A 14527-nucleotide genomic window follows, 5' to 3' on the forward strand; every position below is an offset into this window, starting at 1 on the left:
CCATCTGCTGACATGCCCAATTGACATACTTTATGGCAGATGTAAAAAAAAAAAAAAAAAAAAAAGCAATGCTTTGACCTAAATTTGTCAGTGATAGGACTGGCATTAAAGAGCCATTCAAGCCACGTTAGGAATACTCCTTTCACTGCGCTCAGCGTCACACTAAATGAGGTGACGAGGGCCCCGACTAAAGAGAGGGAGGGGAGGAGAGCGATACATAAAGAAGGAATCATTGCTCCAGAGGCTCGCCTTGCTTCAGAGAAGAAACCAGAAGAAGAAGAAGAGTAGGGGGACACAACTGGGGACACATCTTCCAGACATTTCGATCTTCTGTCGCATGCACTTCTGGGTCTGCTGCTATGACCAAGCTTGTGCCTTTATCAGTAGTGCTGGTCCTGCTGCTGTCTCTGAACTGGTCTAGAGGAGCCGTTATCACAGGGGTGAGTTGTTTTGGTCAGGGGGGATGTTTTGCTTTTGCACTGTAATTTGACTGGGTTTGCTGAGGCTTATCATGGGCACTCATTAGGCTACATAGAATTCATTAGATGGATTGTTGTAGATTGTTGTTTGACTACCTAAATGGGAATGTTCTTGAGCTTTATCATTATAATTCAGTTTTCAGGGATGTGCCCTGAGTGGACTATAGCTACCTGAGGCTGATATGTTTTTGAAACAACTCCATGCGTGTCCTTAGCAGGTGATTTGTATGGTGTTGTCATGGCATTATCATGCATTTGAAGTACTCCCCCCCCCACAGGCACTGCCAGAGTGGCTTGACTCTGATAGTCCAAAGCATAATCAAACCAGGGAGGTCAGTGTAGACAGACGTTACAGAGCTCGGGAGGTCTCACTGAAAGATGTTTTATTTGTTGTTGTATCATCATCAATCATTTTACAAAATCGTGTGCTCATTTTACAAACTTGGGTGCTTATTTTAGTGCTCGTTATACTAAATTGTGCACTCATTTACTTTCTCTCTCTAATCATACAACTGTGATATGTGGACCTAATTCTCTCTCTCTCTCTCTCTGTGTGTGTGTGCGTGTGTCAGGCGTGTGATAAGGACATGCAGTGTGGTCTTGGTTTGTGCTGCGCTGTGAGCCTGTGGCTGCGAGGACTGCGCATGTGCACGCCACGGGGTGATGAGGGCGATGAGTGTCACCCCTACAGCCATAAGGTAGTGATTATGTGGGACCCCTACAGTCATAAGGTAGTGATTATGTGGGACCCCTACAGCCATAAGGTAGTGATTATGTGGGACCTATGAGTGTCATCCCTACAGCCATAAGGTAGTGATTATGTGGGACCCCTACAGCCATAAGGTAGTGATTATGTGGGACCCCTACAGCCATAAGGTAGTGATTATGTGGGACCCCTACAGCCATAAGGTGGTGATTATGTGGGACCCCTACAGTCATAAGGTGGTGATTATGTGGGACCCCTACAGCCATAAGGTAGTGATTATGGTAGTGATTATGTGGAACCTATGAGTGTCACCCCTACAGCTATAAGGTAGTGATTATGGAACCTATGAGTGACACCCCTACAGCCATAAGGTGATTATGTGGGACCTATGAGTGTCACCCCTACAGCCATAAGGTAGTAATTATGTGGGACCTACAGCCATAATGTAGTGATTATGTGGAACCTATGAGTGTCACCCCAACAGCCATAGTGATTATGTGGAACCTATGAGTGTCACCCCTATACAGCCATAAAGTAATGATTATGTGGTACCTATAGCCATAAGGTAGTGATTATGGAGGACCTATGAGTGTCACTCCTACAGCCATAATGTAGATGTGATTATGTAGATGTGATTATGTGGGACCTACAGCCATTAGTGATTATGTAGGACTTTGTATAATTGTAAGTCGGAATGACCGAATAATGGTCATGTTGTTGTCTCAGAAAACAATTATGGGGATTTAAAATAAATCCATGTAATTTAGAAATGGCTTTAGTTATTGCTAAATAAATGTTTGAATGTATAATCAATCAAAGAATATAGTCAGCCTATGGGGCTATAACGGCTCAGCTGTTTACACACTGATAGAGTGGTAGCTCAGCCACACTTCACTGCTTAAAGCATCATGAGAGGCAGAATTTAGATACTATGTCAAGCCGAAGCTTCTCTGGAACAATCTCCAGGAGATATCGATCCCCAGTAGGTCTGAATGGTATATCATTCTCCCTGTCAGTGATGCTATGGAAAAGGTCAGCACTTGTGGTGAAGTTCTCTTGGTGCCAGACATCGTAAGATTGCTCACATTGACACATTCAGACAAGATCCTTGTCCTCAGAGACTGTCATAATGTCAAACATGTTCCACACAGGGCCAAAGCTAATGAACTTTTGCCTGCCTCATTTCAGACTCATGTTGTGCGCAGACTATTCCCATATGAATAAGTGATCTGTAGGATCCTTCTTCAATAAGTTTAGTGATATTGTGTGTAACAACATAACAGTTCAAAATGACTTTGTCAACTCCCTCACGTGATGTCTTGACTTCCACAAGGGGGCAGAATTAATTCAACATTCAAACCACACTTTGTTTGGACAGGTTCCTTTCGCTGGGAAGAGACTGCACCACACATGCCCGTGTCACCCACACCTGGCGTGCACAAGGTATACAGACACCAGATACAGGTGTACCAGCGACTTCAAAAATATGGACTTTTGACAGAAAGGACTCAGACCAAAAGCAGAAGAATAAAATCAAAACACAGTTGTGGGACTACTTGAAGGAGAGACACTGGGAAAAACGAGAGACAACCATCATGATCACCTATCTTGTCATTACAGTACATCTCAAATGTTCCACTGCATTATAAAACATTCAGTACACAGTAACACAGTACACAGTAAATCATTCTTTATGTAATGAAAAATGTAATACTTTTTACCACTATTAATTATGAATTTATAATGCATATGTCTAATACTCTCAGTGTATAAGGTCAGGGGATAAAATCATTTTTGTTCTTTGGTTATCTATCTGTGTCACAGAATCCAAAAAGATCAATACTGTTCAAACAGTAAGTAATATGTACATAAACATTTGTGAAAACTGAAATATGAGCTGTTTTATTTACTCCGGGTAATTAAAATGAATGATGCAATGCTCAACCTACAATACCTACAATTGTGTTTGGTAAGTTGATATACCAAGAGAATGAATGCTGGAGGTGACCATGTGTTAACCATGTGTATGGAAGTCTATCGAACCATAATCTGCGTTGACTGCACACCTCCAGATCTCCAGGAAGGTGGACAGTAAACTGAAAATGTGGGATGGGGTGCAGACAAATGTGCATGTTGATATGTTAAGAAATGCTGAGAACTGGGTGTACAGTCTCTGGCTACGTGGAGAAGAGAAAGAGAATGGCCCTGTTGTTCTATGCTAAGCTGTGAAGGCCATGCAAATAAATTGAAACAAACATAATTCCTCTTTACTGGATGGGGCTTTACCTCTAAACTAGCTGTCCTGTCCCTTGGGCTATATGAAAAGTGCCTTAAAGGAGTGCTTGCTCAATGTACTTAGGCAGGTACTTAAGACTGGCACCCTCCGGACACGACATTCAGCTGTGTGGGCTTGACGTGCAGGATTTTAGAACAGTTTTCTATCCCTGTGTGTCTGCTGCGCGACAGACGTTTCTAGTGGGCTTTGCTCCATTAAAAACAATGGAGTTCTATTTTTTTTTCTTGTCGCAGCGCTACGTGCGTGTCTGGTGGGCGCCGGCCTTTACTTGTCTTGACACAAGGAGGTCATCACACAAGGAATGACGCTGCTCCAGGGCAATAATGCTCTCGAAATGAAATTGTATCTGTCCTGAAAACCAACCCTGACATAAAAGCATTTGTTTATCAATTGATAAGATGACCATTTGATAGATTACATCAGTTAGGGTACACAGTAATTTCTGAGTAACTGAATCAAATCAGCTCATGCTTCCTCAAGCGGCACAATATATTTAGGTCATGCATGAGCTCCTTTTGACTTTTGTCGTTTGCTCCTTAAAGGCGTTCCCTCATTGTCAATACTAACACATATTACATGAAAGCAGTTCAAAGTCAGAGTCACATGCATGCGCAGATATATTGTTCCCACAGCTTATCTGAAATCTCATGGTGTGAGTTTCTTATTATACTGCTTATCTTAAGATTTCTTCAAGGATATATAATGCAAGGTTGAAGTCAATTTCATCAGTCACTGGGTAGGCTACAACCTTACCTGACTAAGCAAGATGAAGTGGGTTTTAGTTCTTGGGGCCCTGGTGGCTTTCTCCGAGTGTATTCGGTAAGTCTCATATAGACTATTATTGGGTCTCCTTCGCTAGTCTCCACAGATAGGTGTGATCATAGGTGTGTGTGTGTGTGTGTCTGTCTGTGTGTGTGTGTGTGTGTGTGTGTGTTTCAGGGTGCCCCTGATCAGAGGTAAGACAGCCCGGCAGACACTGCAGGAAAAAGGTCTTTGGGAGGAGTACAGGAAAAAGTTCCCATATCAGCCCATGCTCAAGTTCCAGCAGACGCAGAGGCTGAATGGTATTGAGACCATGACCAATGATGCTGATGTAAGTAAAGGACTCTTAAAGGATTCTTATCTTCTTAAAAATATAATGTTTGCCTCGCTTGGTTAATGGATCCATGTTTGAGAATGGCTTGATTTGTCTTCATTGCTTCATCACGTTGAGATTTAGAGGGAGGGAATATTTTTTTTTATCAGTGCATGCACTATTGAAGGAGTTAAACCAGGGTATTATCTCATTCAGATAGTTAATAGCTTCAATAAAGTTAATTCTTAAATTCAGTTCGGTTACAGTATGCTATGTAATGTTAGTTCTGTTATTTTAATGCTCCAAACTGTAGCTCTATAGCTTAAATGCTAAAATACTTAAATGTTATTCTATTGCTGTAAGTCACTTTGAATAAACACATCTACCAAATTAATAAATTAATGAATAATTGAGATATTGAATTGATATGGTCCTCTTTGCAATTTTTTTTTCTGTATCTATGTCTCTTTTTAAGATCATTCAACTTTACTGTTATTGTGCAGAGTACAAGTACAAAGATGCACAAATATTTGTTTAACACAAAATGCTCAGTTTAGCAGGTCTGAAAACCTGAAAAGCTGGCAAATGAAGACAATTTCTGGATAAAGATGCCAGCTGGCTTAGATTGTCTTATTACTCTATTATCTACATTTTTATAGACATTCTTATCATAAATCGGTTTCAGTCATTGGCTATGATGTTAACATGCTGGCATGTGTGGCTAACATGTTGTTACCATGTTGTACAACGTTTTTGTTTAATGAAGAATTTCATGTTCATTCATCATTTATTTTTTCTCTTAATTTTAGATAGATTACTACGGCATCATCTCCCTGGGAACTCCTCCCCAGTCCTTCAGAGTTATCTTTGACACTGGCTCCTCCAACCTGTGGGTGCCCTCTGTGTACTGCACCAGTAGCCCTGCTTGCAGTGAGTACGGGTTTAGGCCGTTTAGGCTTTATGTCCAACACACTCTTCTATAAAATGCCTTGATAACCGTCTGTTTCAAATTGTACTGAAATGCCCCTCTCTTTCAGAGAACCATCGGAAGTTCAACCCTGATGCTTCCAGCACTTTCAACAGCACCACAAAGCCTATCCAGATTCAGTATGGAACTGGCAGCATGACGGGAATTCTGGGTTACGACACCCTGGAGGTCATTATAAATCAATCTCTTTCTGTTTTGACTGAGCAGCCAGAACTGTCATAGAAGCATTAGAATGGACATCTCTAAATACTTCTATTTGGTATTTTAATATTTAACATGTCCGTAGTTATTTCGCCTGAACGCGGTGTCATAGTGACAATTGTTTGATTGATATTCTTCAAGGTGGGCGGAATCACTGTGAGCAACCAGATCTTTGGCCTGACTAAAACTGAGGGTCTGTTCATGGAGTACATGACATGGGATGGTATCCTGGGTCTTGCCTTCCCTTCCATTTCTGCAGCTGGAGCCACTCCCGTATTTGACAACATGATGGAAAAGGGTCTTGTCTCCCAGCAACTCTTCTCTGTCTACCTCAGTAGAAAGACTGCCACGTACTGCACATCTAAAACCTTCTATTTGCCCAGTTTTATCCCAGATGTATTATCACAGACAGCCAATGCATCTTAAAGGCATACATCACTTAAGAATTACTGTAGCTTCATTTCTATTATTGTTCCAGGGAAACTGATCCAAGCAGTGCGGTGTTATTTGGTGAGATTGACCCTCAGTACTACACCGGCAGCTTGAGCTGGGTTCCTCTGACCTCCGAGACCTACTGGCAGATCAAGATGGACAGGTATTGCACAAGTCCAACCCACAACCAGATGCACTCACTGAGAGACGTATTGATCTGCTTTTCCCATATGACATCATCTTGTTGCACCATTACAGTGTCACCATCAATGGAGATGTTGTTGCTTGTGCTGGTGGATGTCAGGCCATTGTCGACACCGGAACCTCCCTTGTTATTGGACCGTACAATGACATTCAGAACATTAACGGTTGGGTGGGCGCCAACACCAACCAATATGGGAATGTAAGTCTGCATTCTTTTTCTATAATCGAAAATATCTCAGTTTTTCAATGACTAAGAAAACAAAAAAACGGACCAACTGGGTGTCTTCCTTCCAACAGCCTGTCGTGTCGTGTGGTAACATTATGAGTATGCCTGAGGTCGTCTTCCATATCAATGGACAGCCTTTTGTTCTACCAGCAACTGCATTTGTGTCTCAGGTGGGTGCACACAATGCTATGAGCATATTATAGCTATAGTGGTGGAATAAATGTAATCAGTTTCACTTATGTGAGCGCCATGCAATGTGTTTTCCTAGACATCCGATAGCTGTACTACTGGTTTTAGTCCTGGAGGTGGCACTGTCTGGATCCTGGGGGACGTTTTCATCAGAGAGTTTTACACTGTCTTTGACAGACAGACAAAAGTGGTTGGTTTTGCTACAGCTGTGTGAACACAATCTTATTGTAAAATTAAATATTTACTTTACCATACCTTGTTTAGTAAGAATTATGAACATGATTTAATGTGCACAATGACTCCATATCAACATTTGGAAAATTCTAAATAAATCTCTTTTTTCCCCTTCAAAAATCAGTGTTCTTTCTCATCATAGACTAAAAGCTATGTATACATACACACATAATGCTTGGTTTTGTATTATTTTGACTGACACATTTTGAAACAAAACAATCCATTTTATATCTGTTTGAGTAACATGAAATGACACTGAGAACAATATTCAACCGAAAGTACAACAGAACCCCACCCCGACCCTAACATTGCTGTGAGTGTACGTTGGTGTTGTAACAATCATCTGTCAGAAAATTGTATGAAAAATTGTATACTTTTTAGCACTGTTAATTATTAATTTATAATGCATATGTCCAATATGTTCAGTGTGTAAGGTCAGGGGATAAAATATGTTTTTGTTCTTTGGTCATATATCTATGTCACAGAATCCAAAAAGGTCAATACTGTTCAAAAGTAATATGTACATAAACATTTGTGAAATTGAAATATGAGCTGTTTTATTTACTCCAGGCAATTAAAATGAATGATTCAATGCTCAACCTACAATAAGTTTTGTTGACTTGACAGACAAGTTGATAAATACCAAGAGAATGACTACTGGAGGCGACCATGTGTTTACCATGTGTATGAAAGTCTATTGAACCATAATCTGCTTTGACTGCACACCTGCAGATCTCCAGGAAGGTAGACAGGAAACTGAAAAAGTAGGATGGGGTTCAGGCAACTGTAAATGTTAATACTGTATGTTGAGAAATGTTGAGAACTGGATGTACAGTCTCTGGCTACGTGGAGCCTACAAGGTGCAGTCACATAGTGGTGGCTAAAGGAAGAGAATGGCCCTGTTGTTCTATACTAAGCTGTGAATGCCATGCAAATACATTGAAACAAATTAATTCCCCTTTAATGGATGGAACTTTACCTCCAAACTAGCTGTCCTGTCCCTTGGGCTATATGAAAAGTGCCTTACTGGAGTGCTTGCTCAATGTACTTACTGTATGCAGGTAGAATTGCTTGTCTTGACACAAGGAGGTCATCACACAAGGAATGACGCTGCTCCAGACCAATAGTGCTTTTGAAATAATAATCAAAACCTAATTAATCTTTCCTGAAAACCAACCCTGATATAAAAACGTTTGTTTATTATCTTGATAAGATGACCTTTTGATAGATTATCTCAGTCAGGGTATTCAATAATTTCTGAGTCTGAGAGCACAAACATCATTGAGTCAGCTCATGCTTCCTCAAGCGGCACAATATATTTAGGGCATGCATGAACACCTTTTGACTCTCGTCATTTGCTCCTTAAAGGCGTTCCCTCATTGTCAATTCTAACACATATTGTGATATGAAAGCAGTTCAAAGTCAGAGTCATCTGCATGCGCAGAGACATTGTTCCCACAGCTTATCTGAAATCTCATGGTGTGAGTTTCTTATCATACTGCTTATCTTAAGATTTCTTCGAGGATATATAATGCAGGGTTGAAGCCAATTTCATCAGTCACTGGGTAGACTCCAACCTCATCTGACTAAGCAAGATGAAGTGGGTTTTTGTTCTTGGGGCCCTGGTGGCTTTCTCAGAGTGTTTTCGGTAAGTCTCATATGGACCGTTATTGGGTCTTCTTCTCTAGTCTCCACAGATAGGTGTGATCATAGGCGCGCGCGCGTGTGTGTGTGTGTGTGTGTGTGTGTTTCAGGGTGCCCCTGATCAGAGGTAAGACAGCCCGGCAGACACTGCAGGAAAAAGGTCTTTGGGAGGAGTACAGGAAAAAGTTCCCATATCAGCCCATGGTCAAGTTCCAGCATACGCTGAGGCTGAATGGTGTTGAGACCATGACCAATGATGCTGATGTAAGTAAAGGACTCTTGGAGGATTCTTATTTTCTCAAGAATGTAATGTCTACCTCCTTGATAAATGGATCCATATTTATATTCATATTTTTTGAAAGTTTTGAAAGAGGCAAAACCAGGGTATCCCATTCAGATAGTTTCCGATAGCTTCAGTAAAGTTAATTCTTAAAGTTAAGTCTGTTATGCTATGTTAATTCTGTTAATGTTTTTCTAATGCTGTAAATGTAGCTCTGTAGCTTTAATGTTAAAATGCGTAAATATTCTATTGCTGTAAGTCACTTTTTATAAACACGTCTGCCAAATTAATAAATTAAATGAATAAATGAGACACTAGCTGTTTGAAGCTGATTTGAATTGATATGGTCCTCTCAGCAAATGAATAGTTTTTTTTCTGTATCTATGTGTCTTTTAAATTCAACTGTATTGTTATACACACAAACATTTGTTTCACACAAAATACCAAGCTTATCTCGAGTCTGACAACCTGAATATCTGGCACACAAAGAGAATTTCTGAATAACATGCCAGCTGGCTTAAATTTGCTTATTGCTCTACTTACTGTCTCAAGAATCTGCATTTGTATAGACATTCTTTATCATGAATCTGTTTCAGATATCGGCTGTAGCTATGTTAACATGTTAACATGTGTTAAAGTTTTGTATGTTGTACCTAGGTTTTTGTTTAATGAAGAATTTCATGTTCATTCATAATTATTTTTTTCTCTTAATTTTAGATAAGTTACTATGGCATCATCTCCCTGGGAACTCCACCCCAGTCCTTCAGAGTTATCTTTGACACTGGCTCCTCCAACCTGTGGGTGCCCTCTGTGTACTGCACCAGTAGCTCTGCTTGCAGTGAGTACGGCTAGGCTCACGAGAACAATGGGTTACCTTTTTAGGGCCTAAACTATGTCCAACATACTCTTCTCATTAAATTGCCTTGATCACTGTCTGTGTAAAATTGTACTGAAATGCCCCTCTCTTTCAGAGAACCATCGGAAGTTCAACCCTGATGCTTCCAGAACTTTCACGAGCACTTCAAAGCCTGTCCAAATTTATTATGGAACTGGCAGCATGACGGGAATTCTGGGTTACGACACCCTGGAGGTCATTATAAATTAATTTCTTTCTGTTTTGACTGAGCAGCCAGAACTGTCATAGAAGCAATAGAATGGATATCTCTAAATACTTCGATTTGGTATTTTAGCCAAAGCCTTCATGTCAACATGTGGTGTCCTCATTAGACAGTAATCCCTCATTTACTGCAATATACATTATGCACGGTTCCCTTCGCCTTCATAGTGACAATTATTTGATTGATATTCTTCAAGGTGGCCGGAATCACTGTGAGCAACCAGATCTTTGGCCTGACTAAAACTGAGGGTCTGTTCATGGAGTTCATGCCGTGGGATGGTATCCTGGGTCTTGCCTTCCCTTCCATTTCTGAAGCTGGAGCCACTCCCGTATTTGACAACATGATGGACCAGGGTCTTGTCTCCCAGCAACTCTTCTCTGTCTACCTTAATAGAAAGGCTGACACGTACTGTGCATCTAAAACCTTCTATTTTCCCATTTTGGTCACAGATGTTTTTTTTTTTTTTTTTTAAATGGCAATGTATCTTAAAGGCGTACACTTATGAATTAGCTTAATTTCTATTATTGTTCCAGGGAAACTGAACCAAGCAGCGTGGTGATATTTGGTGAGATTGACCCTCAGTACTACACCGGCAGCTTGAGCTGGGTTCCTCTGTCCGCCGAGACCTACTGGCAGATCAAGATGGACAGGTATTGCACAAGTCCAACCCACAACCCGATGCACACACTGAGAGATGTATTGATCTGCTTTTCCCATATGACATCATCTTGTTGCACCATTACAGTGTCACCATCAATGGAGATGTTGTTGCTTGTGCTGGTGGATGTCAGGCCATTGTCGACACCGGAACCTCCCTTGTTATTGGACCGTACAATGACATTCAGAACATTAACGGTTGGGTGGGCGTCAACGCCGACAAATATGGGAATGTAAGTATGCATTTTTTTCTATAATCTAAAATATCTCAATTTTTCAATGACTAAGAAAACAATAAAACGCACTAACCTGTGGGTGTCTTCGTTCCAACAGCCTGTTGTGTCTTGTGGTAACATTATGAGTATGCCTGAGGTCGTCTTCCATATCAATGGACAGCCTTTTGTTCTACCAGCAACTGCATTTGTGTCTCAGGTGGGTGCACACAATGGTATGAGCATATTAGCTATAGTGGTGGAATACATGTAATTGCTTTCAATTATGTATATGTGAGCACCATGATATGTGTTTTTACAGGCACACAATAGATGTACTACTGGTTTTATGCCCGGAGGTGAACCATGGATCCTGGGTGATGTTTTCCTCAGAGAGTATTACACTGTCTTTGACAGGAAGTCAAAAATGGTTGGTTTTGCTCCAGCTGTGTGAATACAATCTTACTGTAAAATAACATATTTACTTTACTTTACTTTATTTTTTGTATAAGAATTATGAACATGATGTAATGTGCACAATGAATCCATATAAACATTTTGTAAAATTCTAAATAAATCTTTTTTTTTTCTCAATCAGTGTTCTTTTTCATCATCATAGACTAAAAGCTATGTATATGCTTGGTTTTATATTTTTACTTTTATATTTTTTATTTTGACTGACACATTTTGAAATAAAACAATCCATTTCACATCTGTCTGAATAACATTAAGAACAATATTCAATAGAACAATATTCAACCGAAAGTACAACAAAACTCCACCCCCAACCCTAACATTACGACAAGAGTGTAGGTGTTATAACAGCCATCTGTCAGAAAACAGCAGTAGAAAGCAAACAACTCTTAGTTTCTGAGTCTGTCAACACACTTCTGGCAATGGTAGAATGCTTAATAGTATCAAGGGATGTGGTGTTCTTACTCAGGTTTTTCTTGGGCTCTGCATGCACACGTTTGAGCTCACTGGTTTCTTCATGAGGCCTGAAGAAAAAAGTGAAGGGGCCACTGACGTGCTTTAAAGATTTTTTATATGACACCATCACATATATGTGTATAAACATACTAACATTGAGAGGGATATGGAAATAAAATGAGAATCTTTAGTCTGCATTAATATGACCGCCGCTAGCGTAGCTAGTGTAGCAGTCATATAGTGATTGTCAATGTTTTTTCGTTTTTTTCTCCCCGTCATCTACTTCCTGAATTTTTGGAAAGCAATTCCTGGGACACCGTAACACCAGGGCACATGAAACTTGGTGGGCATATAGCCCCAGTAGACTTTCACGCAAAACAAATTGTTTGGTCTCCGGGGGCCATTCCACCCCCGCACTGCCCCCCCACCCCCCCGTTTTCAGAAAAAAATCATTTTTTCCTAAATAATTACCTGAACCGTGGCACTGACAATGACGAAATGTTTATGGTTTGTTGGTCTGAAGAGCCCGCATCAACTTAGTTTATAACCAGTCATTTGTGAATTGCATCCCCATGGTGAAAAATGAAAATGCAACATTACATTGCTTTAATCGCCCCTATCTTCAGATGAAATGTTATGAACTGCACCAAATGTGTATGTGTACCAACTATGTGTATGATCAACCTGACACCCTCTGGGAGTATGCCAAGTTTTGTGGAATTTCATCCAAGGGGGGCTATAAAATAAATTAATTTATGTGCATTTAGTTACTGTACACCCATCGGCCTGCAGTTGACAAGCGTCATTTATTTTTGTGGAGAGAATGTGCAGAACTGAGTGACATATTGTGTAGGCTACCTACGCGGTACATCTAGTTTATTTACCTCCACCAAGGAGGTATATGTTTTCATCGGGGACAGGCGTCTGTCTGTCTGTCTGTCTTGTTTGTTAGCAAGATAACTCAAAAAGTAATGGATGGATTTCAATGAAATTTTCAGGGAAGGTCGGACATGACCTAAAGAAGAAACGATGGGAGTGATCCGGTGTAATGGCATGGTATGGCCACGTGGTGGCGATCTGAATAGTTTAGGTTCAAATGTATGACAACCACACAAGCTCCACACAAGACATGTGAGTCAGACAGGGCAGATTCAAATAGTTACTTACAGACAGCATGCAATCAGTACAGTCGTCCGGCTTTCCTTTGTCTGAAAAGAAAAACGAACACATCACCTCTCAAAATGTATAGAATTATCAACTTCTTTTATGGGACAAAATAATGCAACACAAACACAAAGTTCTGCATTGTTCTGTCAATAAGCATACCAATGTATATTGCATGATGTACAGTAGCTCATCCCTTTAATATGACCTTCAACAGACTTGGGAGGGAACACATGAATTTATTCTGAACTGAACTGTTACACACAATATTAAGTATGTTACCTTTCAGTCTCTTTGTGGTGAAGTACAGTCATTACAACAGAGATGACAGTCATCAGAACCAAACTGAGTCTGGTTTCGACCAACATTTACAGTTGCAAATCACAACAGTTCCAAAGGCTCAATACAAAATAAAAAGCTATGCTGGCATTTACACTCAGTGTTATCAGTTGTTCACATTCAAATGAGACTTTTCTCTCAAATGTAGCTGAAGTGTATTTGTGATGTGAAAGATTACCGAGACTTTTTGTGAATATCAGAGAGAAGAGCTGAAGTCTCTGCAGCAGAGGTGGGGAAGGTTCTGGCAGTGTGGAGAGCTGTTGAGGGGGCGATGGTGTGCTTAGTCAGGTCACTGTGTCTGGAGGACGGAAGACGGAAATCACATCAATAATGGGAAGCATACAAGCAAACACAACCACGCCATACAGTCATTTGACTGAACCATTAGCAATCAGCTGGCATTCCATCAAGCAGGAAATCACACAAAAGTTAACTCCTATATTCGGAATATGCTAATTTAGTCTACAATTGTATTTACTGTAGATGATATGTTCTTATACAGGCTTAAAGCTTTTTCATGTCCTACCTTGACAGTTTCGACAGCTGACTCTGCGGTCATTTTCAGAAGTCACATGATGTGACTGTGACATCTGCTGTGTGTGTGTGATATGCTCAGTTTGTGTCCTGCCACCGGTCTGATGGAATAAGGGTGCCCAGTCCCCGGTGTCTAACACTCCATCACCCGACAAAAGGGTGTAGGTCCCCCTGCTGTCTGACGGTCAGCAGACGGTGTATGTTGGAATGATGCTCTTGGATGTGAAATTGTGAAGAATGTATTTCATCACAGTAGTATATCATTAAAATATTCAAAGATGAAATATTCAACGATGATGTCGAGCATATGCGCCTTAGTCTTTGTCACGACCAAACATTAGCGATTGGGTAAATCAGGCCCAATCGTTTCAAACTTCAACAGAGTTCACGCTTCCTGCCTGAAATCAATTCTGAATGGAGTAGGTCCAGACCCTCTGTACGATATTACAGTAGTACGAGGGTTTGGTATGAACCGGTTAAGAAATACCACCATCTTATCAAGGCCCGAGCTCGTTTACAGTTTTTTTCAATCGCTAACAAGCGTTTGTCCATTCAGTTGACACATTGTCAAAACTCTAAACACAGTTAGCACAGCATCGGTCTTTTGTGGCCATACCAT

At 40.5% G+C, this 14527-nt stretch overlaps 3 protein-coding genes across 3 annotated transcripts; all 3 read left to right on the plus strand.

Annotated features, from left to right (window-relative positions):
* The first annotated feature begins 359 nt into the window (after positions 1 to 359).
* On the plus strand, positions 360 to 2897 carry prok1 (prokineticin 1). The gene is made up of 3 exons (XM_062540176.1): positions 360 to 440; positions 1052 to 1177; positions 2564 to 2897. Exons 1-3 carry the CDS (start codon positions 360 to 362, stop codon positions 2681 to 2683), a joined length of 327 nt encoding a protein of 108 aa, XP_062396160.1. The 3' UTR covers positions 2684 to 2897.
* Positions 2898 to 4247: 1350 nt separating this feature from the next.
* On the plus strand, positions 4248 to 7092 carry LOC134087166 (pepsin A-like). The gene is made up of 9 exons (XM_062540483.1): positions 4248 to 4300; positions 4421 to 4574; positions 5366 to 5486; positions 5594 to 5712; positions 5887 to 6095; positions 6239 to 6340; positions 6436 to 6580; positions 6679 to 6777; positions 6876 to 7092. Exons 1-9 carry the CDS (start codon positions 4248 to 4250, stop codon positions 7008 to 7010), a joined length of 1137 nt encoding a protein of 378 aa, XP_062396467.1. The 3' UTR covers positions 7011 to 7092.
* Positions 7093 to 8625: 1533 nt separating this feature from the next.
* Positions 8626 to 11395, plus strand: LOC134087165 (pepsin A-like). The gene is made up of 9 exons (XM_062540482.1): positions 8626 to 8678; positions 8785 to 8938; positions 9672 to 9792; positions 9926 to 10044; positions 10269 to 10477; positions 10606 to 10722; positions 10818 to 10962; positions 11063 to 11161; positions 11264 to 11395. Exons 1-9 carry the CDS (start codon positions 8626 to 8628, stop codon positions 11393 to 11395), a joined length of 1149 nt encoding a protein of 382 aa, XP_062396466.1.
* The last annotated feature ends 3132 nt before the right edge of the window (positions 11396 to 14527 follow it).

Source organism: Sardina pilchardus, chromosome 7, assembly GCF_963854185.1.
Source record: "Sardina pilchardus chromosome 7, fSarPil1.1, whole genome shotgun sequence".
Lineage (NCBI taxonomy): Eukaryota > Metazoa > Chordata > Actinopteri > Clupeiformes > Clupeidae > Sardina > Sardina pilchardus.